Source organism: Acomys russatus, chromosome 2, assembly GCF_903995435.1.
Source record: "Acomys russatus chromosome 2, mAcoRus1.1, whole genome shotgun sequence".
Lineage (NCBI taxonomy): Eukaryota > Metazoa > Chordata > Mammalia > Rodentia > Muridae > Acomys > Acomys russatus.
In genome coordinates, this window is record NC_067138.1 from 81,095,758 (window position 1) to 81,122,465 (window position 26,708).

A 26,708-nucleotide genomic window follows, 5' to 3' on the forward strand; every position below is an offset into this window, starting at 1 on the left:
GTTGAAGGTATTGAATACACCAAAGATGACACAAATAATAAACAATCCCAGAAGTCAACCAAACGATGAGAAAAAACTTAGAGCACAAGAACAAAATAGCAGGAATTAATAAAAATTCTAATTAGTAACTGTCAGTATTAATGGTCTCAGTTCCCCCAACAAACAGACACAGACTAACAGATTAGATTAGAGGGTATTCCAAGCATTTGGAACCAAGAATTAGTCTTAAATATTTTATCAAACCAAATCTAATCAGAAGAGATAGAGCAGAACACTACATATGCATTAAAGAAAAAAATCCATCAAGAGGATGTTACAATTCTAAACATTTATGTACACAAAATGTTCATAAAAGGAACACTACTATAGCTAATTTCACATATTGACTCTAACACAATAATAGAGAATGACTTTGATTGCCTTCTCTCTTCAATAGTCAGATAATCTAGACAAAAGCAAAGCACAGAAATGCTGTTGTAAAATACCATTATAAATCAAATGGTCCTAACAGACATCTATAGACCATTCCAACCTAACACTGGGGGGGAAAAAAGCACTAAAAAAATTTTTCTTTTCAATAGCTAATGGAAATTGAGCAAAACTGACCACATATTAAGGCAAAAGGCAAGTCTTAATACTGAATGAAAAGTGCATAAAGAATGAAAGTTGGCCGGGCATGGTGGCACATGCTTTTAATCCTAGCACTCTGGAGGCAGAGGCAGGAGGATTACTGTGAGTTTGAGGCCAGCCTGGTCTATGAAGAGAGACCACAACAGCCAAAGCTAAAACATAGAGACCCTGTCTCAAAAAAACAAAGGAAAAAAAAACAACAACAAAAAAAAGAAAGTTAAAACATTTTAAATTATATGAAAATAAAAATATAGCTGAAACCTATGGAACACAAGGAAAACTGTTCTTTTAGCTTTCTTTCTTTCTTTTAGATTCTAATTTATATTTCTCTTCCCTTTCTTTCCTCCACTCCTTGATATGTCCCTTCCCACCTCCTTTTCTCCAAATTTATGGTCTCTATTTTTTAATAATTGTTCTGACACATATACGTGTGTGTATATATACATATATATTTCTAATATACCTATACATATATGTATAACTTATTTATTCTATGTAATGTCTTGACCACCAAATTATGTGTTCTTTCCTGGAGAATACCACTTCTCTTGGTCCCAGTTTTCTCAGTTGTGTAGGGTCAAGTAATTTTCTAGGACCAGTTTGGCATGGTTTTTGTGTCATACTTTGTTCCACTCACATTTGGACAGTCATATTGGTAAGACTTTATGAATGTAGCTTCTGATATTACTAGGAGACATAATGTCACAGCAAATTCCCTGATACTCTGTTTCTTAAAATACCCCACCCTCATCCCTGCCTCAGGTAGAGGAATATTTTATAGATATACCCATTGGGACTAAGCTCTACAACTCTGCATCTTGATTGGTTGTGTTCTTCTGTAATGGTCTCCATCTATTGCAAATAGAAATTTCCTTGATGATGGGTAAAAGATACACTTATCTATGGGTATACGGACAGATTTTTACAGATTGTTGTTAGGGGTTATGCTGCTTTAGTAAATTGATGGTCGGCAACTCTCCTGCAGTAACCATGACTTCACTAGTACCCAGTTGTTAGTTCAGATTCTAGTATGAGGCATAGTCTCCCTCTTCTTGTACAGAGCTTTAGTCCAATTAGAAAGCTGTTTGTTATTGCCAAGGTATGCATGCTACTACTGCACCCTTAGGGTTGTCATGCCATGATGATCATTAATGTGGTTCATAGACTTTATACCTGGGTAGAACTATTGGTTGCCTCACTTCCTCGGAAGCTTACATGGAACCTTCTGATTCTATGGCTTTCAGCTCAATTCCAGCTCAGAGGTCTTTGGGCACTGTTTCTGAAGTGCATAGTGTCTTCAGAAATAAGGTATTACCTTCCTCCTCTGCAGGGTAACCAATGACAAAGCAATAGGCTATATGTTTTTGGACTCGGACATTCTTAGTCAAAAAGTTAATGTAACATGTTACAGCTACATAAAATAAAATCATGTTAATTTTTTATTTAGTCTTAAAAATAGAGAAAGGTGAAGAGGAAAGGAAAGAAACAATTTAAGTTATATTAACAAAGTATTTTCCTATTATTTGGCAACATTTTCCACAAGGATGAAAAGTAAATAACATTTATCAGAATCACCTGTACTCTGTCTCAGAGCTACAGATTCATTCTGTCTGTCTGTTTGTCTGTCTGTCTGTCTGTCTGTCTGTCTGTCTCTCTCTCTCTCTCTCTCTCTCTCTCTCTCTCTCTCTCTCTCTCTCTCTCTCTCTCCTCCCTCTCTTCTCCTCCTCTCTCTCTCTCTCCTCTCTCCTCTCTCTCTCTCTTCTCCCTCTCCCTCTCTCTCTCTCTCTCTCTCCCTCTCTCTCTCTCTCTCTCTCTCTCTCGCTCTCCTCGCTCTCTCTCTCTCTCTCCCCTCTCTCTCTCTCTCTCTCTCTCTCTCTCTCTCTCTCTCTCCCTCTGTCTCTCTCTCTCTCTCTCTCTCTCATATGAAACATATATATGGGTGAGTGTATACTTCTATGTGCTTACATATGGAAGCTGAAGGCTAGTCTTGAATGTCTTTCATTAATCTCTCTGCACCTTAATTTCAGTGATAGAAAGAATCTCTCACTGAACTGGAAGCTTATTGATTTGGCAAGGCTGGTATTTTAAATAACCATTCCTCATTCCAAAATCACGGGTAGGATTACAGCTATACATTGTTATGTCCAGATATTTTTAAATGTAAGTTTTTGATATCTGGTACTTTGCAAATTTAGCTATCTCCCAAGACACATAACTTTTCTTTTATCAATTTTATAAGGTAGCATTGCATTCAGGTTGTCTATAAATTATTCATGAAATCAATATTTTCTTTCCTGCATTTTAACTATTTACCAAACAGAAAATAGCACTAATTCTAGACTAAGAGCTTATGCCAAGCACAATATTAAAAATGAGTTTTGAGGTTATTCTTTGGTCATTGACATTTCCCCAGACCAAACCAGCTTATTAGCCAACTACTAGATCTATAGTACTCAGCTCAGTATGTTCATTGTAAGCACCTGGGGAACCTCACAAATATCCGCTTGCCCAGAGTTTACCCAAACCCTATAACTTCAGTCTCTGTGTGCATTGAGGATAGGCTGCCAGGCAACAGTGGTATACTATGATGGTTCTATTTCTCTATATTGACATGTGCATCTTTTGTCTACAAAATTTTTATGGTATTTCCCAGATACCTCTAATGATTATATGAATATGTTTATTTCATTTAGTAGCTTAGATTCTTTCCAAAAATGTAATTCCCTCCGTTTATTTTCTGGTCTGGGAACTGACTGGATTTTTCTGTTATTTTTTTACCTTTTATTATCCATGAGTTGCTTGTAGTTTCAGAGTTGGTTGTGAGCTAAGTGGGCTTTCTCTGATGGTTTATATACTGATATTGCCATAAATTCTGTACGTGGCTGAATCAAGTGGGCAAAATGCTCAAAGTGTTGATTTCATTGTATTAGAGAGTTAATGACAACCAAGAACAGTTTACTGACATTACAGAGATTATCTAGAGCACAAGCAATTAAAAAGCTAAAGTGTTTGAAAGAAATCTGGATTTTTTTTATGTGGTTTCTGCTGGGACAAGGTGTCTATTAATGGAAAAGAAATAATACATAACCCTAGATTTTTGCCCAGAGTTTGGAAGTCATGTTTATGGAAATTATATCTTAAACAATTAGCTTATGGCTGTAGTTGTTGACTTCGATTTGAATTACCTCAAGATGAAGGAAAATGAGCATGTTGATTACCATGTATATGTTTCAATCCAAATAGTTCCTTATTCTTATTTCTTCAGGATTCAAGAGGTGCTACAGCATTTTTAGGATTCACTGCTGCAGGTTTTGTGGTATTCCAGGGAAATAAAAGAATCCATTTGAGAAAATGGTAAGTACATCTTTGGGAAAAAAAAATGTCTTACCTTTTTCTTAACCTTCTCGCCCTTCCTCTTCATCGTTATCTTTTTCTCTAGCATTGTCAGGCACTTGTCTAGTTAGCTTTAACTGTCAATTTGACAAAAACCTAAAAGTACTTAGTGTGATTTTTTAGCTTTTGTGAACTTGACCCAAATCTTAGACATACTTTAGAAGAGAAACTCACAAAAAAGAATTTTTTCAATAAACTACTTAATTTTGTTCTCACTTTGTAGGGCAGGCTGGCCTTGAATGCACAGGGATCCACCTGCCTCTGCATCTGAAGTGCTGGGTTCAAAGGCATGCGCTACCACCGCCGGGTTTTTCTTTTCCCCCTTTGGCTTTTCAAGACAGGGTTCCTCTGTGTATCCCTGGCTGTCCTGGACCTCTCTGTAAACTAGGCTCACCTTGAACTCACAGCAATTCACCTGCCTCGGCCTCCCAATTGCTGGAATTAAAGGCAGGTGACACCATGCCCAGCCTGAATTTTATCAAGAGAAACTTCATTAACCTACAGGCATAACTGTGGGTCATTTTTTGATAGCTAATTGATCTAACATGGCCTACAGCCACTGTGGTTTTTAGCATCCCTAGGTAGGCAGGCATTGGCTGCATAAGTAAGGTAGCACAACAAGCCATTGGCACAAGCAAACAGTGTTCCTCCAAGGTCTCTGCTTCTGCTTCTGTGTCAAAGAAAAGCATAGTCTATACAATTTTTTAATTTTGTACCAGGAGTAGAGTTTTGCTGTGACACACCTGAATGTGTTGGTTTGGGGGAAGACTATTGGAGGTTTTTGAAGCTTTGGGCCACAAAATAGGTTGAATATTGAGAGCTTAATAGACTCTTTTGTAGGAAATTAGAGTATAATTCTGATAGCAATGTAAACAATGGCAGTTTGCCTTGGGAAGTTTCAGAAAGAAAAATATTTTATCAGGACTGTTTGTGTGATGCTTTTTATTAAGACTCTGTGGAAGGGAAAGCTTGTTTGTTTCAGTGAAACAATTAATAATGCTTATCTGGGACAGAAAAAAATCAGCTGTTATTAATAAGACCACCATCATTGAGGTGAAATCTTCTGGGAAGTATTTCCTCAGGATCCACACACAGAAGCTGTGGTGCAGAGAAAGCCAAAACTCCATCACAGCCTGAAAGCCAAGCATGGTAATATGTAAAGTCTCCCGTATCGTACTGCTTCATAAACATGTCATGAAGAACAGCTGAAGCTTGGCACTATGTGGCAGGTTCAAGGTCCATGAAGACGATCCAGGAACAACCATTTCTAATGGTGCAGCCTCAGTTGCGGTAAAAACCTCAGGATTGAAGGGGTCATGCAAAAAAAAAAAAAAAAAAAAAAAAAAAAAACTGAGAATTGGTAGCTTCTGGCAGGATCAGAGTTCTTTGGAGAGAAGCAGGTGACTAGGGTTGAGATAATGTGACCATCAGATGACCACCATGAGTAATGGCAGCTGTAGGGCAAAGCATGGTGAGCCTCTATGTGTATTGTTTTTAGAGCTGCAGTGAAGGGGCTAATCAAGCCCTGTGAAGCCCAAAAGATCATGAGTGAGTCCCAGACATTGGACACTGCACTACTTTCATCATAATTGGAGTTTGGTTTAGATTTGATATGATTGTTTCTGTACCCTGGTACTTTTTTTTTTTTTTTTTTTTTTTTTTTTTAAGAAATAAGATGTGACATATTTTGGATTTTATAGGAGGCAGTGGTAAAGTTACTGGATTTTTAAAGAAAACTTTTTGATTTTTAAACTATTGGAATTTTAAAAGACCATGGGGATTTATTTTTGTTAAAAGTTTTATATTGTGTTTTATGTTGTCATGTGAGCATGAGATCTTGGGCACAAAGTAAAGAAAAGTTATTCTTTAACAATTATGTTTGTTGCCAAGTTAAAAGGGGGTGGATTCTGCTAGTTAGTTTATATCCACTTGCCCCAAAATTCTAGTTATACACAGAAAAATAAAAATCTCAATTGAGGAATTATTTCAATCGAATTGACCTATGAACATGTCTGTGGGGGCATTTTCTTTGATTGTTAATTAATGTAGGAGGGTCCAGCTTATTCTTAGTGGTGCCACCTCTGATTGATGGGCCAGAATTGTTTAAGTAATGGAAGTGAGAAAACCAGTAAGCAGCATTCCTCTGTCGTCTCTGCTTCAGTTTCTACCTCCAGGTCCCTGCCTTGAGTTCCTGCCACACTGAATTCTCTTAACTGTTACTTATAAGTGTAAAATGAAATGAATCATTTTGCCCCCCTGCAAGTTTATTTGTTTGTTTGTTTGTTGTCACAACAATAGAAAAGCAGACTAGACTATCTGGAAGAGAGCCTAAATTGAGAAATATCCTAGATATGATTGGCCTGTGGACATTCCTGTGGGAAATTGTCTTGATTATTAATTAATATAGGAAGAGCTAGCTGACTGTGGACAGCACCATCCTAGGCAGATGGTCTTAAACTGTAAAAAAAAAAAAAAAAAAAAAAAAAAGCTATGATTCCTGCTATACTGGTTGGTTAATCAGTAGATTTCCTGGTTGGTGCTTGCTGTATGGAATAGAGTGCTGGGCTGCCTTCAAGTTCCTACCTTGAGTTCCTGCCTTAACTTCCCTCAATGATGGACTGTGTTCTGGAGTTGTAACCTGTAATAAATTTTTCTGCCCTTAAATTCCTTTCGGCCAGAGTATTTTTCTCATTAATAGAACTGAAAGTAAAACAGGTAATTACCATTTAGCTTGTGACTTCATGATAGATACATTTATCACCTGCAGAGAAAAAGCAGAACTTAATAGACTTTCAAAAATCTACACCTAATGATTCTTAAAATATTTAAAAAATAGAAACACAGGGAACTTTCAAAACCCTCTTATGAATCCAGTATTACTGTAATACCAAAACCAGGTAAACATACATGATCATTCTTGTGAGTGTGTCTGTGTGTGTGTTTCTGTATGTCTGTGTTATGTGTGTATGTATGTGTGTGTGTGTGTGTGTGTGTGTGTGTGCCAATATCCTTGATAAACACAGATTCAAAATCCCCTCAATAAAATCCTAACAAATTGAATATAGGCATGTATCAAAGTGAGCATATCTTATGATGGTCTTCTCCCAGTGATACTAGCTCAACATATGTAAGAAATCAATGTTATAAACCATATAAACTGACGAAAATACAAAACCCACGTGATCTTCTCAATAGAAGCAGAAAATAAAATGCCTTTAATGAATTCAATATTCCATCATAATAAAAGACCTAGAAAAGGTGTGTACAGAATGTAGAAAAGATATTACAACATAATAAAGTTATGTATGACAAACCCACAGGCAATATCATCTTAAATGAAGAAAATCTTGAATCAGTCCCATTAAAATCAGAAATTTAAGAGAATTGACCTTACTCTCTATGCCTTATTAATAAGGTGATTGAAGCATTAGCTGGAGCAATAAGGCAAGAGAAGAGAAGTTAAGCGGAAAAAACTAGGAAAACAGTCAAATTATCCACAATTGAATATTATATAATTATATACCCAAGAGATGCCAAAATTCCAACAGTAAAATTGTAAAACCTATCAATAATTTCAGCAAAGTGTTAGGTTAGGATACATAATCGCCTTACAAAATTCACTGGTCTTTGTATACATCAGTAACAAGCGTATTGAGGAAGAGCTCATGGACACGCTCCAATTCCCAATTTCTCAAATAACATAAAATATTTAGAAAATACCTAACCAAGGAGGTGAAAACCCAGTACAATGAAAACTTTAACTCTGTGAAGAAAGAGAATGTGGAAGATTTTAGAATTTGAAAACCTCCCTTGCTTATGGCTTGATAGAATTAACATTGTGAAAAAGACCTTCCTACCAAAAACAATTTCCTGGTACAATGCAATCCCAGTCAACATTCTCATCTCATTCTTCAGATAAGTAGAAAAATTCTCAAATGTATATGGAACAAAAAAAACAAAATAGCCCAATAATCCTAGATTAGCACCTACCTATTTTTATATATTCTGCCCTTTTTAAGTGCTAGGTTCATCTATGAAGACCTCCAACTTTTATATAACATGTTTCTACTGTATCACTGATTTTTACAGTCTGAATTTCAATCCTCTTTTGTACCATTTTTCCTTTTCTTCCACAGTTAAGAATCTCAGAACTCACTCATAAAGTCTTTGATTCTCTGTGTATTCGTCCATAAAATGGGTATTGTTACATATGTCTGTCTTTGAAAGGGTGAAGGACTTGGAGGAAAAACAATGCAATGTTTGTAAGAGTGTTTTGGAAATCTGGTGTAATTTCGATAACTGTAAATTGTTATATGATGTTGCTATTTGGTTTTCTTCTCTAGATTTTCAGCATCTGACAAGGAAGCTCCAATGTGTTTACTTCAGTCAATTCCAGGGTAGCTACCATAGATATTCAAACTTAGTTTGGGAAGCATGGGTAACTTGAAGACTGCCCTCATTCTATCCCAGGACTGCAAAAGTCTTGCAGGATATTTTATACTCAGGTTCCAAAATTACTTGAGACCTGGAATGGTTTGAGTAGAAGCTACTTCACCTAAATACAGATGGATTTCATGTCTTTTCCATTAAACCTCTTTTTGTGGAGGGGTCATTTGAAACATGGAGGTGAATAGTTTTCAGAGTATTTGTTTCTGTTTTCATTTCTTCAGGTTGCCTATGTTACTGGTACTGTGTTCATGTGGATTCCATACTTCCTGGCTTCTTCTTAAACATATTTATTTGTTATAACCATGCATCTCTTGCTAAACCAAATTTTCTTCTCATGTAAATCATAGTTGTGTGTTTTTTAAAATCCAGCTGTATTACCATTTCACAAATTCTATGCCTAAATCGAAACAGATGAATAATGCATCACCATTTCTTTTCTTATGGAAAAAATACACATGTAATAGAACTATCCTAGAAACTAAATGAAAGAAAAATTTTAAACTCTTCTCTTCACTCATCAAGGAAATAACCATGGATCTGCATTAAAAAATAGGTTAACATCAAGTGATCCTTTGACATAAAAATTGAAGTTGTCTTTTGACCATAAATTTCTTTGAGAATTTCAATGTGGACAAGAATGATTCTCTTGAAATTTTGCAATGTGGTATATGTTCTCCCTAGAGGTGGATGAAGAATGGAAAAAAATTAGATACATTGAATCCATATACTACTAACATTCTTTCTGTTTTGCAAAGTGGACTCACCAATTGATGTTTCATTTGCTAATGTTTATAAATAATTCAGAACCTCTTAAATAAAAGATTATCCTAAGTATATAAAAATGTAACATTTCTGAGCTTGCAGTATATCAACTCTTGGGAAGAAAATTGCTACATAATTTAGATACCTCCATTCTCAATAGACCATCACTAATGATAAGAAAATACTTTGATTCATTGTAGTTTCCTTAGCATTTCTGAGTCAGATAGATTTATATCAGAAAGCCAGATATCTTGTTTATCTATAGTTTTGTTTTGTTTTGTTTTGTTTATCCTTTTCACCCAGAGACTCTCTTTTCTTAGGTCAGATGTCTGCAAATTGAAGTTTGAAGGGAAGACATTTTATGTGATTGGGACACAGAAAGAGGTCAGATGCTGATTTTATAATTACTTGTGTGTATATAAGAGAGATCCAAGAGTAAAAGAGCTTTTAGTATGGTTGCCCCCAAAGTGAGTGGAAAATATTTTAGTGCTAGACAGGTTAATAGTAATCCACAGTTAAAAGTAAAGTAAGGGAGCAATGTTAAGTCTATAGACCTATGTCAAAGACAGATATTCATTAAATATAAAACATAGACTCTCTATAAATCTTTCTTTAAATTACAGATAAATGAAACAAAAGAAAAATACTTATAAAACTATATATTAGTCAACATTAGATAACATGTTATGGCCATAGTATATATTTCCAAGTGGTTTTTCTCAAATAGTTTTAAACAGTGACCAGATATAGCTTGTGGGATTGCCAGGAAATGGACTTGGAGGAAGGCTGTTACCAAAATATTGAGCCTGAAAGCTAAATCTGAAGTTTACTGATTTTCTTTACCTTTGATATCAACTCAAATGTTCTTCCAGTGTAGCAAGCAATTTTTAGATTCATCAGGAATTGGTAGAGAGATAGGCGCTACCTAAAGTATTGGTAAGGTTCATGAATCAACCAGTTTTGTGCATTTAAATAGATTAGTAATATCTGACGAGTGTGGAAAAGGCCATTCCATTTCAACTTTAATAAATGTGGTAATATCGCAGGGGTTGCTGGAGAGAAGGCTCAGTGGGTAAAGTACTTACTGTGCAACTATGATTATTTTAGTTTGCATACCCAGCACCCAAATAAAACCCTTGCCCCCAGTTATAGGTGAAGGAGAGCTGTCTCTAGAGCTTGCTGGCCTGCCACTCTACTTGAAATGGTGCACTCCAGGGTCAGCAAAAGAAAGTAAGTTCGGGTGGTAAAGGATAATATACAACATCAACCACTTGCCTCCAGACAGGAATGGAATGCAAATACGCCCACATGCCTAAACGGCCTGACATTTACATATAAGAATAGAAAACTGTAATAGGGTACAAATACCTTCATGAAAAGCACGAATAGTATAAACTGTGTTTAATGTATCCTCTCTTGTTATTTTTTTATTAGAAAAATGCTGTCTTGGCATTCCATACTTCAACACCAGCTGCCTGCAAACATTTATGGAAATGTGGGGTAGAAAACCAAGCCTTTTATAAGTAAGACTCTTGTTTTCACTTGATTGTAGGTTTTTTTAAGCACTCACGGATCCCTTTATGCCTTGCCAATGACTGCATATTCATTTTGTTTAACAGAGCTCTTTGTATTCTATTTAAATGTAATGTAAATTTGGGATATAATTATTTACCATATAACAGCTGATAGAGGATTAGTGTCTAGAGTATTCAAAGTCTAAAAAAAGAAAAAAGAAAATGAACAACCCAATTAAAACTGTGCTATCGAACCAAACAGAAAGTTCTCAAAGAAGAGATTCAAAGACTAAGAAGTACTTATTCCCTTTTTTTAAAAAAATATATTCTTATCTCATATAATACAACTCTACCTCAGCCTCCCCTCCCTCCACTCCTCCCAGTCCACTCCCCTCCCCTCTCCACCAGACTCACTGCTCCATTATCTCCCTTCAGACAAGAGCAAGCCTCCAAGGGATAACAACTGAACACTGGATAATAAGATGCAATAATCCTAGACACAACCTCTCATCAAGGCTGAACGATGCACCATAGTGGGAGAAAAAAGGTCCCAAGAGCCAGCAACCATCAGAGACACCCCCCACTCTCACTTGTAGGATTCACACAAATACCCCAAGCTAAGCAAACACACCATGTATACAGAGGACCTAGTACACAGGCCCATTTAGGCTCTGTTATGCTGTTCCAGTCTCTGTGAGTCCTATTTAGTTAATTCTGTTAGCCATGTCCTTGTGGTGTCCTTGACCCCTCTAGCTCCCACACTCCTTCCTTCCCTTCTTCCATGGGGTTCTCCAAGCCCCACCTAATATATGACTGTGGGTCTCTGCATCTGCTCCAATCAGCTGAGGGAAATTAGCCTCTCTGACGGCAATTGGGCTACCCCAGGTGTCCGGGCCATCTAGCTTCTGATCCCTGGCCATCGAAACAGTGTGGGACATGGATTCCCCCAAGTGGCCTGGGCTTCAAGTTAGACCAGTCATTGGTTGGCCACTCCCATAAGCTCCGGACCTCATTGCCCCAGCACATCTTGTAAAGGACAAGTTGTAGGTTAAAGGTTCTGTGGCTGGGTTGATTTCCCAGTCCCACCATTGGAACCTGTACCAGGTTACAGAAGATGACCAGTTCAGGAAAGAGGTAAGTGCTCAATATCCTTAACCTTTAGGAAAGGTTTCATCTCATGCCTGTCAGAATGGCTAAGATCACAAAAACAAAGACAACATGTTCTAGGGGGTCATGTACAATAAGGGTAATCCTTAGTCATTCTTGGTGGAAGTACAAACTCATGCAGCCACTATGGAAATCAATGTGTGTAGGTTCCTCCGAAAGGTAGGAGCAGATCTACTGTATGATCCAGCTACATTGTTCCTGAGAATGTACCCAAAGCAGTGTATTCTACTGCACAGACACTTGCTCATCTGTGATCGTTGCTACTTTATTTACTTTGCTAGGAATTAAAAAATAGCTTAAATTTCCATCAGTTGGTTAAATAGATGATAAAAATCTGGCACATATACATAATGAAATTTCATTCAGCTCTAAAAAAAAATGAAGTTATGAAGTTCACAAATAAGTACATGGAACTAGAACTACATACTGGGTGATTTCACTGAGAACCGGAAAGCCAAACACTGCATGTTCTCACTCATTTGTTGATTCTAGCATCTTCAGATTTGTGTGTTTAACTTGGAGTTATTAGTTTATACAAGTAACAAAAAAGGGGCTAGTGGTAGAAGGGGAGATAAAGATCTTAAGGGAGTAGTTATTGTAAAAACCCAAATTATATGAAAGAGAAATCAAAATGATGAGGAAGGGGAGTAAGCGTGGAGGGGGCATATAACACAAACAAGGGGTAAGCATGTAACCTCTAAGAAGCTATAGGTTGCTAAATAAAAACCCAGTGCTAGGTGTGAGATATCCCCTCTCCAGTTGTTAGTGTGGTGTCCCAGTGACCAGCCCTCCTCTCCCCACCCACCCAAAAATATTGTAAGCTGTTGTTATTTGTCTTAGTTCTCCACTCACATTTTGGTCACAGGATATATATAGAAATCAAGCTGTTCTGGATCTTCCTCCCAGCTTTCTAGCTTTTATTCTTTTGGAAGATAGCCTGTAGAGTGCTGGAAGAGATGGCCTTTGCTAACTTTGAACTGTATGAAGTATAATAAAGACCAGTCTACAGGATATCCTGCTGTGTTCAGTATTTCCATGACCATTGCAGGAATAAGTACCCATTTCTTGGTTGTATTTAAGGCCTGCTCTACATGAAGAAATGCATCCCTGGTACTGTAAATATGACCAAGATCTCATGGCTGGGGAGTTCATAGGCCACAAAGGATGAGCCTACTGCTATTATTTTTTAAGTGGAAATGGTATCAAATTGCCTTCTAAAGACCAGTATACATTATTGAAACTCCCAGTCTCTCACCATAGAAGTGTCTTTGTATAATGGATGGTAGAAACACAGCTGTTCAAAACGCAGAGAATAAGTGTCTCTGGAATACTCACATTCATGTGACACACTCGTCTCTTCCCAAGTCTCTGGGAAAATTGTGGAAGAAGGGACAGATAAATTGTAAAGTCCAGAAATTAGAGAGACTGTAGCAAAACAATGCTTTCTGGATATAACATTTATGAATGCATTTATGAAATCACAATAGCTATGGTTGCATCAACATGAGTGCAAGTGAATCAGCATTCTAGCAGTGAGGAGTAAGGAAGTAATGAGCACCCTCCATTTGCTGAGAACTGTTGATAGTTCTAGGCTGCTGTGGGATTGAGTTTTTCCAAGGATGTGTTTTGTGGTATAAGGTCCTTGCATCAGATGACAGCCTTGCATCCAAGTATACACATGCATTATAAGTTGTAGCTAGCAGTTATTAAAAATAAAAATGGCATGAGAGTGAGATGAAGGTAGACTCTGGAGTACTTAAAGGGAGGAATCTGGGAGTGACTATAACTAAATTGGAATATATATATATTAATTTCTCAAGGAATTAATTTAAAATTTTTAGTTATCTCTTTTTTCTTTTGAAATTTTAATACAATTTCATCCCTTCCCCTTCCCTGTCCTCCCTCCAAATCCTCATATGCTGCTCCTTACTCTCTTGCAAATTCAAGGTCTTTTTTTTTATTAATTGTTACTTACCTATATGTACATATATATGATAAATAATTAAATAGAACCTTCCCAGAGTGTACAATGTTGCTTCTATGTATGTTTTCAGGGCTGCCTATGTGGTATTTCATAGGCAGTTGGTGTGCTCTGGGGAGGACCATTTCTCCCACTCTCAGTGTTCCTTAGTTGCCTGTAGCTCTTTGTTTCAGGATGAGGCCTTTTGGGCTTTCACCAGTCTATTACTGTTCTTGTGCAGAAGATGTTTAGGCAGTCATTTTGGTGACACTTTGTCAGTGTAACTTCTGATACTGATAAGAGAAACAATCTTATAACAAGCTTCCTGATCTTCTGCCTCTTTTGATTTTCCACACCTTCTGAAATGATCCTGAGCCTTAGGTGTATGAGTTATCTGCAGATGAATTCTGCTGTATTTTAATTGCTTGTGGTTTTCTGTAATGATCTCCATCTGTTGCAAAGGGAAATTTTCCTGATGAGCGATGAGAACTACACTTATCTGTGCAGTGTCTCAGGATAGATATATAAAGTATAGTTAGAGATTGTACTGGTCTAGTAATGTTGTAGTAGTTAGTAGCAGTTATAGGTTCTCCTCCAGGATCCATGACTTCACTAGCCCTGGGTAGTTGGCTAGGTTTCCAGTACCAGGCTTGATTTCTTTGCTGTTGAGTAGGCCACACGTTCAATTATACAGCTGTTGATTACCACCAGGTATACATGTCAAATGTGTTCATAAACATTATCTCTTGTTAGTTATTTCTCTTCATTGGTACCATGAAAGACAGACCTCAGGGAGAAGGACTTCAGGTCTATTGTGACTCATGAAGTACATGATGGAATACTACTCAGCTATTAAAAACAAGGAATTCCTGAAATTTGTGGATAAATGGATTGAGCTAGAAATGATCATAATGAGTGCGTTAACCCAGAAGCAGAAAGAATCAAATGGTATATACTCACTTATATCTGCATACTAGCCCAAGGGGCATGTCCCACGAAAGCCTTCACTTACCAGGAAACTGGGACAGAGGGGAAGGCATCCTATTGGGACTCTAAATGAGAGATGCATGGGAGAATAGCAAAATAAAAGGATACAGAGGGTCCTAGAAACCTACAAGTAGAACAATATGATAGGCAGATTTGGGCCCAGGGGTCCCGCTCAAACTAAGACACCAGCCAAGGACAATACAGGAGGTAAACTTTAAACCCCTTCCCAGATCTAGCCAATGGTCAGAATATTCTCCACAGTTGAGTGGAGAGTGTGATATGACTTTCTCACGTACTATGGTGCCTCACATTTGACCATGTCCCCTGGCGGGGGAGACCTGGTGGCACTCAGAGGAAGGACAGCAGGTAGCCAAGAAGAGACTTGATACCCTATGAGAATATATAGGGGGAGGTGATCCCCCTCAGGAACAGTCATAGGGGAGGGGAATAATGGGAAAATGCGGGGGGGGGGGAATGGGAGGATACAAGGGATGGGATAAACATTGAGATGTAACAAGAATAAATTAATAAAAAAAAAAAAAAGAAAAAAGAAAAAGAAAAAGTAGAAACTTAACTTCCACTCCTGAGAGGCAACCAGTGGCAATAACAATAGTTTATAAGTTCCAGGAGTTTCTTGGACAATCCTGAACACAACTCAAAAGACAGCTTCTCATGCCTGGTGTGAGAGGATTTTTTTTAGATGGGCTTTAGCTCTAGGAGGAAGCATTGTCAGGCCAGATGAGAGAATTTTATTTTAACTAATTATGTATATTTATACACTTGGGGTTTTTAAGGTAGATAAATGTATGATTCCTGATAATAATTCCAGACATCCTTACTGTTATTTTACCCTTCTCTCTCCCTCCATATATATCTCACTCCCATGCCCTGGTTAGAGCTCCCTCCCTGGTTTTCCCATTCCACCCATAAGAGCACTTGTACCCTGCTATGGCCCTTTCTATTACTTCCAAACTTCAGTACAACCATGGTCAATTTTTAGTTTCCTGATTTCTACACTGACTCCAGGAAATGTATACACATCTGAAAATTTGGAGCTAGGACCTCAGATGAATGACAACATGTGACATTTGTCTTTCTGGGTCTGGCTACCACATGTAATATGAGCATTTCTAGTTTCATCCGTTTACCTGCAAAGGTCATGATTTCCTTTTTCTTTAGAGCTAAGTAGTACTCCGTAGTGTAATGTTCCAGGTTTCCATGACCTATTCCTCAAGTTGAAGGATTGCTTCTATTTTCCTAGCTATTGCCATAGAGGAGCAATGAACATGGCTGAATAAGTATCTCTGAAGTATGATATTGGAGTCTTTTGGACATATGACAAAGAGTGGTATAGCTGGGTCATATGGTGGATTTATTTTTAGCTTTCTGAAAATTCTAGGCACTGATTTCCATAATGATTACACCAGTTTGCAATTCTACCGGATAAGGATGTGTGTTCCCTCTTCCTCAACCCTACTCCAGCATTTGTTGCTTTCTGTTTTGTTGATCTTTGCATTCTGACAGGAGTGAAGTGCCCTAATTTCTATGATTATGAAACTTTTAAAAGATATTTCTTTTTTAATGCATTTATTTATTGTATATGAGTACTTTATCTGCAGAAGAGGACACCAGATCACATTATAGATGGCTGTGGGCTACCATAGGGTTGCTGGGAATTGAACTCAGGACGTCTGGAAGATCAGACAGCACTCTTAACCACTGAGCTATCTCTCTAGCTGATTTGTGGGTCTTGTTTTTCTTAATTTTATATGTGTGAATATATGTTATATATATATGTATATATATATATATCATACTCTGTCATTCTCTCTTATTTCAGACTCCTTCTGTGTCTCACTCACCCTCTAAAATCCATGGACTCTTTTTTTTAAATTATTTTTGTTAATATATATGATTAAATACATAAATACAGCCTGTTAAGTCAATTTAGTGTTGCATAAATACATATGTATATATGCATATGTATACACATGTATACTTTTAGGGCTGTCCACTTGGTATTGGATAACCCATTAGGTAGCTTATTCATTGGGAAAGACTGGCTCTCCTCTCACAACTGTCATTAATTACCTATAGTTCTTCATCTAGGTGTGGGACTGATCTAGTCAGATTTTTTTAAACAGGGTTTCTCTTGTAGTTCTGGCTTTCCTGGACTCACTTTGTTAACCAGGCTGGCCTGAAACTTACAGAGTTCTGCCAGCCTCTGCCTCCCCGGTGCTGAGATTAAAGGCTGAGATTTTTTTTTTTTCTTGTATTATCAGTATTTCAAACCATCCTGAAATGTGAAATGCCAGTTCTTTCTAATTTCTGTTTATGTAATTTCATAAACTCGGAAGCATCCTTAGCTATCAAAGTAACGTATGCTCCATTCTGAGGCAGCCCATGTTTTTGAGTTCTTTCCAGAGTGTTGCCATTTTGTTCATGTTTATGTGTAAAAGTGAAATTAGCCCTGGGTTTAGCTTCCCATCATTTTGCATCCTAGCCATCTGTCTTTTCAGTGACACTGTAGCAAGGTGACACCGAAGCTAGTGTCCATGCTGTGATGTCATGGACCCATTCCCTTGGTAAAGCAGAACATCAAGAGTTCTTTATAAAACAATGAATGACTTTTCTGGCTAGGAAGCTATTTTCTCTTTTAATATTTACATAGGCATCTCTTTTAATATTTACATAAGCACAGCTGACATATTATATATATATGATACCATATTATATAATTTTTATATCTCTCAAATATGAATGTGGAAACATTTCTTTCTATTTATCACCATTGCCTGAAAATTTTTTCAGGCCTGACCTAGAAATAGAATATAAAATCAAATGTGTGGGTTATGACCAGTATTCACAAACAATGAAAGGATATATCATTGAACATATCAAATTACAATGTATATAAAATTCTATTTTTTGGCAAAACTCCTCCAGACCATGTACATCTATGCTTAGTTACCATGTAAAATGAATTTCTTTCTAGAAGTTATGAAGAGGGATTACCTCAGATCTACTGCATGTCCGCTTGAATTTTTTCAATGTTACACCCATCTCTGCTGTGCTTTTCCTTGAAGGTATGCAAAATCCAGTCAGATCAAGACTGTGTCAAGCAGCAAGATATTTTTTAAAGGAAGTAGATTTCGATACAGGTGGGTAACAATGATCCCATTACAGTGATGGGTTGGGATGATGACATCCATTTACATTTAAGTGTTTTGCTGTAGATATTGTGCTTATGACTCTTTGTTGCTCTAGTTCCATTTCACTGAGTTATTCTGACAATTCATCCTAAACCTCCACATAATTTTTTTCTTATGGAAGAAGGGAAGGGGTAGACTCTTAGAGCTGACTTAGGAACATGAAGACACCCTTCCCATTTCTTTGGAGTGTCTACTTACATCCGTCGTATTTGTGTTTTTTGTAGTGGTAAAGTGGCTAAAGAGGTGGTGGAGGCAAGTTCCAAAATCCAGAGGGATCCTCCTGAGGTGCACAGGTGAGGAAGGTGCTCCCTTTTGGCTTGCAGGAGGGTGCTCCAGTAACAGATGAAGGCACTTCAAAGTTAGATCAGCACACATCAGGCTCTGGGTTCATTCTTCAATGACACAAAGATAATTTTATCCTAACTTTTTTGATCCCTCAGTATGTATAAGGGCATGCAGCATGAAGTCAAGGCATTCACTTCCCTAGAAGTCTCCCTCAGATTTATCAGGGCTATGGCCTCAAGGCAGCATGGCTCCCTCCTAGGTCCCTTGGTATGCAGATACCAAAGTATTGGTATTGGGTCTAGAATGCTGCATGACTAAGGAAGACATATGCCATTAGGTGGCTCCTGCTAGCTCTGCCTGCCCCATTACCTTGTCATACTGCCATCATAGCATAGATCTAACCACATCTTACTCCTCAGTCATGGTCAGGCTTACTGCTCTGAGTTCTTCTCTGTGACTGAACAACAAATATCCATCCTCATAATAGCTGATGAGTTTGGGTTAGCGTGAACACATCTGGAGGTGCATTCTAAGTTCTTCTGTCCCTGAGAAATAATTGACCAGAAGCATATGGTTATAGTAGATCATACAGATATAGTTACAGGGAAAGAAAGGGAATAGAGAAAGAAAAGGGATAGGAGTGCACAAGGCAACATTATTCAAATGATTTAGGAGTCTGGATCATCTAGGTAGTCTTTTTTATCTTATTTGCATACCATAAGCTTTCTCACACATGTTCTACACATGACCTCATGCATATTTTTTTTGTCTTATTAGACTCCTAACTTCCCACTCAGTAGTGTGTGTTTTCTTATTGTAAAAAAAAAAAAATCTTAAATCACCTCTGATACTTTGAGGTGTCTCTGTACCTGATCAAAGGTTTGACTTACTTGACCTCATGGAGAACTAAGGAATTGTTCCAGTCCTTCTCTTTGTGACTTTGCCTTTCCATATGATAATCTTTGCACTTTACATATGATCTTTGTACTCCCAAAGGCCAAATCATAGAATTAGAGCCATTACTATTATTAGGTTCAGAATACACATTTTTTAAGACAAGGTCTCCTATATATACATCAGGATAACCTCAGGCTCACTACACAGATGAGGACAACCTTAAAATTCTCATCCTCCAAACTATAGCAACAATCTATATTAAGTGTTTTCTTTGCCAAACTAACTTTGTATGACTACAATTTACAAAAGCAAATGTATATTCCAAACTTTGAACATACTGAATGCCTTAGGATGAGCACTCTCTTCATGACAGCACACCCTTTAAAATTAAATCATCATAAATGAAATTATTTTTAATCTTGTTTTTAAGTTATTATGTGATATAATGAGCTTCATCATAGAATTTACATACATATATATCATCCTACCTTGTTCTTATTTTCCTTCATCACCCCAGCTCCTCCTTCCTTTCCTAGCACCTATCCTTCCCCATAAAGCCTCCACTTCTGATAAGATAAATTATTTCGGGAATTTATCACAGAATATTTGGTACCTGAACTTCCCTCTTCAACTTTGAAACCCAAAAGTGTTTGCTTTATGTCTGGATTTTCTGAATTTCCTCCATTTCCAGGAATCCTGGGTGAGCTCTGTGTCACTCTACCTTATTCCTGGGGTTATGGGCAGGAGGTAGCTGTGACCCTGTGGAAGGTAGGCTAAGCCAGACATGCGAGGCCATCAAGACATTACCTGTCTCCCAGAAAGCTGAGCATAGCCAAAGGCTTCAGGAGATCTGATGCACCTTGATTCATTCCAGCTTATAAGGAGTCCTAAGGGAGATCTCATATGGAGATCTGTAAAACCTGACTCTCCAGCTTCAAAAAGTAAGAGAAATTTGCAGCGTTAGAGAGTGTAGGAACTCTTGATTGAGGGTGCCTTGATGGATATCTAAATATGTGGCATGCTGCTCAAAGGTTGAAAGGCAATTTAGAACACTCTCCTCTCTCCTAACCTGTAACCGTTTAAGATAGGGGAAAGGGAGACAGGGATAATAAGATATGCCATTTTCACTTTTCCAGAAAACTTTGGATAGGAAATGGCCTTAATGACATCTTTGTTTCTTCTATTTAATTGATATGAGATTTAGCCATTTTCTTAGACATGAGATGTGTCCAAGATACTATTCTGAAGACCCTTGACCTCTCCAGAGGCCCCACTGCAGTCAGAGCAGTAATAATGTGTGTGACACTTTCACGTAATCTCTGCCTTCTTAGAAGTCATTTGCATGGAAGAACATGTTTCTCTTAGACCGTTACTTTATTTTTAAATTATATTGGCTTCTTTGATATGGCTATCAAAAGTGAAAATGTAATAATGAGGTCACATTTTGTTGAGACTCTTCAGAAAAAGTATTGTTAATGGCAATGCTGAGGTATCATCATCTCCCCTCACACTTGAGATTCTTCTCAAAAAAATAAAATAAAATAAAATTACAGGCTCATAGACTCTGGCTTCTGAAAAAAAAATGTTATGTATAAAGAGACAGAAACCAACACCTTAGAATATTTTAGGATTATTCTTTCCTTCAGATAGAGAAGCTCATTATGGTGTTAGTTCACTGGCCTTTATTGATGGCATGGGAAGATCCTGGGGAAATCTCTCCTGGGCTGGCTGGTGGGGAAGAATCCCTGAGCCTGGCCAAGAGGCTACATCAGATGGAGGGCTGCAGCTCGGAGCATAGGATCCACCACCAGGGGACACACAGAACACCCAGAGCCAGCAAGCTACAAGAATGTTCTGATACAAAAATGAATAAATTTTAATCTTTGCTACATGGCCTGCCAGCTCGGTGGCCTTGGGTAAGTCACTGAATATCCTAGTTTATTGGTTTACCCGTATATGAAGTGAAACTCTTGTATTGCCTTGACCTACTTTTAGATTTTGTTGGGAACTTTAAAAAAAAAAAAAAAAGCTTTTTAAAATGTAAAGTGGCATATACACGTAAGGCAATGACATCATTCACTTACAACATAGCCTTCAGCTCAATAGAGACTTGCTCAGCATTGCAAATGCCTGTGGTTCAAACCACAACATTGTAAAAATGGGGATGGAGAATCTGCAGGATATGTGCATATTAAAATCCTTTCAGACACTAGGCCAGCATTACCTCCTTGGTCACAGAGTGGTGAATGACTGTCATAAACGTCAGTGTACTCGCTCTGTTTTGTCGCCATTTTCAAGTCCTGCATTTACCTGTCATCAGTTTACAATCAGGTTCTGTAATTTCACCTTCTCATCTTTGAATACATGCTTTTCTCAGGCTAAGTAGAATACATCAATACTCAAAAGCCTACACAAATTATATATTATAATGTTAAAAATCTACCTTAATTTGTCACAACAAACCTCCTACCTTAGATTTCTTTTCTTTTCTTTTTTTTTTTCTTTTTAGATTTATTTGGTTATTATCTGCCCACCCATGTGTGTGCTCTGCCAGAAAAGGGCACCAGATCTCATTGTAGATGGCTGTGAGGCACCACATGGTTGCTGGGAATTGAACTCAGGACCTGTGAAATAACAGACAATACTCTTAAGCTCTGAACCATCTCTCTTGCCCCTACATTAGAATTCTTAATGACAGTTTTATTTGGATACACTTCAACAGGAGTGGCTTGTGAAACAGGGTAGGCATTTCTACAGACAGTTAATGGGTGGGATCTGTAAGTGTGGAAACATAGCACATGTTCTAACTTGGCATAGGAATCAGTTACTTCATGACTAGGTTTGGAGTGTCCACAAAGGTGTCTATACCAGAACCGTGATTCTGATAGAGTAGTCATAAGGAGGTGAGAAAATTAAGAGTAAGGCTGCATAAGAAGTGTTTAAATCATGAAGGCAGAACCACATGGATGGATTCCATCTCTTGATGGTATTAATTCTTCTGTAAGACCCAAGTTATTAATTTTCTTGATGATGATGCTGCCTCACATTTGCCTTTTGAACGTTCCTGTTTGTCTTTCCACATTGTCTGCCATAAGTTAACCCATTATGAGGCCATCACCAAGAGCTAAGACAATGACTACACATGCTTTCAGGATTCTTCCAGTATCTAGACCTGCAATCTAAATAAATTCATTTTATTTGTTCCCTACATCCCATAGTTGTTATAGCATCATAACATTGACTAAAACATGTCAGGATATGAGGAGGATGGGCAGAGTAAAAGCCAGTTTGAACCTTGGCAAATTCTCAGAAAAGTGTTTGGCACAGTAGGACTTTCTTATATAGCCCCAACTTCAAAATACTACTTGTAAAATAAATCTTATTAGGATGCTGTACACTCACAAATGTAGAAAGTGTGGTATAAAACAAAAGTACTAGACAAGGCTTAGAATCCTGGGTTTGCCATATAATTCCTTTTGTTATATTTAGCTTTACTTTTTTTGAGTATTGCATACTTAATGTATTAAGTCACCTTCACCTCTCCCTCTCTCCACTCCAACTCCTTTCATGCCTCCCATTCTCTGTCATTTGCACATTTAAACATATATGTGTGTGTGTGTGTGTGTGTGTGTATACATTATATATGTATGTAGATGTATACTAACACACACATAAATATTCAGGATATATAATTTTTCTGACTTTTCTTGATGTTACTTGTATGTTTGTGTGTTCCGGACTGATTATTTAAGACTGGATAATCTATCAGTGTGGGGAGATCAACCCTGGAGACAATTGACTCTCCCTTTCTCAACAGCCACTGATTGCCAGTATTTATTCATCTAGGGGGGAGGCCTTGTGAAATGTCCCTTATCTGCATTGGCATGCCAACTGATGTTGAGCTTCTACATATCTTGTCCAAGCAGCCACATTGCTGAGATTTTTATGGATATAGAGTCCCACCTATGACTGAAAGATACAATCTTGCAGCAGGCATCCTGGTGTTCTGATAATTACAATCCCCACACACTCTTCCGCAATCTTCCCTGAGCCTTAGGTGTAGAGGTTGTATTGTAGATACTCTAACTGGAGTTGGGCATACCATGGTCATTTGTTCTCTGCATTTTGACCTGTTGTGGGTCTTTATAGTAGATGCTACCTGCTATAGAAAGACCATTCTTTGATGAGAGGTGAGAACTACACTTATCTGTAGGTAAAATTATTTAGAAAACTGGTGGAAAGGATACCATTTAGGAATAGTATAAAATGCCATTTGGGAAAATGTCCTTAGTAGGCTCTCCTCTAGGATCATATCATCAATAACCATGGGTAGTCAACTAGCTTTACAGTACCAGACTTGAATTTCCTCCCGTTAATCAATCCTTAAGTCCAATTAGACAGTTCTTATGTAGCTCCATGATAAAAAGGCCACTGTTGCCCAATTAGAAATATCTCACTTATTCTCCTAGTTCATAGGCTTTAGAGCTGGGTAGGATCATTGACTTTTTTCCTTTTGACATTTCCTTTTACCTTCTGATATTTTGACAGCTAGTCCTTAGGGAATAGGTTTCCATGCCAATTCCAACTCAATCCCTCTAGATCCTTTGTCTGAACTGTGTTGTATCTTCTGCAATGGGATCTTGCCTTCAAGTTTTAGGAGCCAATTAGGGACAATGTATTAACCTTTTAGGGAGGATCTTGGACCCCCACACCTCCAATCAACAACAAGAACAAATATTGTCTATGCCAGATACTAGGGTTTTGTCAGATAGTCTAGTAATTTTGTAGGGGATAGATCATTATTCTTTTTAATCAAGTTACATGTCATCACTGAATCTCAATTTCCTTCCTCAGTGCAAATGTAACATTTATCACACCTGACTTACAAGTACATAGAGAAAGCAAAAAGATGAAATATATATATATATATATATATATATATATATATATATATATATATATATATATCAGTACATTAAATGAACTGACCATTGAGATTGTTTTCTACTATGTATGTGTCCTTACTCATTGTGCCAATGAGCTTTTGCTTCAGATAAACGCCATGTCAGTCATCCTCTTTGCTACCTTTCCAAATAGGTAAATCAGGATAATTTTTATTCTAAAGGAAACAGAAGAGACAGTGTATTTAAGTTTCTATAACAAAATACCATGCTCTTTGTAGTTTGTACACAACACCATTTTATTTCTCCCAGTTCTAGAGAACGGGAAACCCATGACTGAAACACTAAAAGATTTGATGTCTGGAGAGGGTTTCCCCATAAGCAGAAATGTCTTCCTTGTGCAACATTGAAGGAAGGGAAAACAAACTGCCCTGGCATTCTATTTGTTTTTTATGTATTTAGAGAGTGTCTGAGGTGAGTCATGTGCACAACCATTACAGCAAGTCTTGAGATATCAGAGGACAACTTAAAGGAGTGGTTCTGCCCTTTATCTATGGGGCCATGGGATAAAAACAATCAGGCTTTATTCCCCTCCCCTAAATTAATAAAAAAAAAATAAGTAGAAAAAAAAAACAATCAGGCCATTGGGTATGGTATCAAGTGTCGTTACCTACTGAGCTACCCCACTGGCCTTCAGAGTTCATTTATAAGAGCTCTAGACTATTCCTGGTGGCTCTCATGACTGAATCATATCTACATGCCCTGCTCTAAGTACCATCACAATGGAAATTACATTTTTTTCTCTTTTTTACAGAAAATGTTTTCAGTACATGAATTTTAAGGCAAAGAATAATTTTACACCATAAAAAAAAAAAAAAGTTGAGAAAGATTCACTTATACCATCAACTTTCTTTGGTCTTTTTTTCATGTTATCAAGTTATCCTAGGGCTTGGAGTCCTAGAATTTTGTGGGAAATTCCCTTGGGTTATTCTGAGTCTTGTACTTACTAGGAAAACAGTGACCTTCTGTGTCATGTTATTTAAAATCTGAGGCCTGTAATGCGCTGAAAAGTCATCTACCTAAGCCTGTCTACCTAACCATTAGCCATAGACCTCTCCTACAATAACGCAGCATGAATCTCTGTGTTGGGGCTGAAATGACCCCCTTTCATGCAATACTAAGATGGACTTATACTTGGGAAACCAACCCTGGTAATCTCAGCCTGTCCCACAACCAAGCAGTTGATGGACAATTTGGTTCTGAATGGAATATCAAAGCATCCAAAATCTCCAAATGAAGAAAGTTCAGAAGAGAAATGATACAATATGTATCTTGTAATATATATCTCATATTTTTAAAAGATTTTATTTATTATTATGTATACAGTGTTTTGCCTGCATGTACACCTGCACTGCAGAAGAGGGCACCAGATCACATTATAGATGGTTGTGAGCCACCACATGGTTGCTGGGAATTGAACTCAGGACCCTTGGAAGAGCAGACAGTGCTCTTAACCTCTGAGCCATCTCTTCAGCCCTCATATTTTTAAAAAAGTGAAAAATCTTACTTTCAGACAGTGACTTCTTTATGGAGCCACCAATCATGAAAACAAACATCATCTAATACATAATCATCAGGCCCAACATCAGCATCTAGAATGATAAAGGAAGAAGTGCCACTGTGGTTAGGCAAGTCCCAATACAGTTCCTATGCAGCCAGTGTCTGCTGTGAGTTTCCAATTCTAGATAATAGACACCCTATTCCTTGTCTTCCCTTGAAAGTTCTACCAGACATGTCCAGCTTGAGAAAATTCCTGGCAATCTGAAATTCCAGATTATGTCAAGCTAAGGTTGTACCCAGTTTATGTCAGATTAAGACCTGAAAACCCTATATAAACGGAGACACTGTGAGGCACCTAAGAATGGTAGTATGTGAAAAACGAGGGAATAAAAGGGTTAGTCCCTGTTGTGAGGAACAAACCAGGAAGGCTAAAGAAAGACATTCAGCACTATTTCAAAAGGCTGCCTAATGTGGTTTTGATAGGAAACTGGAGAGAGTTAAACATGTAATGTGTACCTTCAAGTCTCCACTTCTCTCTCTCTATGCTGGGGTCCACAGCTAGTCTCCTAGCAACAGACAGTGCAATTGGACCTCCAGCAGTTGACCAAGAGTTTTAATAAGACATCAACAGTTTTCTTGCCATCAGCTACTTGTTATACCTCCTGTGGTATGCATGCCTTTGCAAAGAAAAACTAGAACTGGGCTTCATGGCTGACTGATGAGGAGAGCATGAACGGAAATCTTAAACACTGGACATCTAACAACATGAAGATAGCTCACCGTTGCAGATCTGTGTCCTTTGTCCAAGCAGGATTGGTGGTGGTGGTGGTAGTGGTTTAATGGCTCTGAGCTACCATCACTTACCTTTCTACCTTTCTAATACAGTGCTTGCCAGCACTTCCCAGTGTGTTTATTACTTGTATCTATTTAAAATTTGTATGTTGTCACCCAGCATATCTTTGTCTGATGACATCTGGGAAACCTTATTTTA

The 26,708-nt window shown here is 37.7% G+C and overlaps 1 protein-coding gene across 1 annotated transcript in view; it reads left to right on the forward strand.

Moving 5' to 3' along the window:
- The window catches only part of Frmd3 (FERM domain containing 3), a 199,413-nt gene that overhangs the window by 145,183 nt on the left and 27,522 nt on the right, over positions 1–26,708 (forward strand). The window contains exons 8-12 of the mRNA XM_051163409.1: positions 3,896–3,984; positions 9,555–9,618; positions 10,669–10,757; positions 17,949–18,023; positions 18,299–18,367. Coding sequence (XP_051019366.1) covers positions 3,896–3,984; positions 9,555–9,618; positions 10,669–10,757; positions 17,949–18,023; positions 18,299–18,367 — 386 coding nt within the window. The remainder of the gene's footprint in view (positions 1–3,895; positions 3,985–9,554; positions 9,619–10,668; positions 10,758–17,948; positions 18,024–18,298; positions 18,368–26,708) is intronic.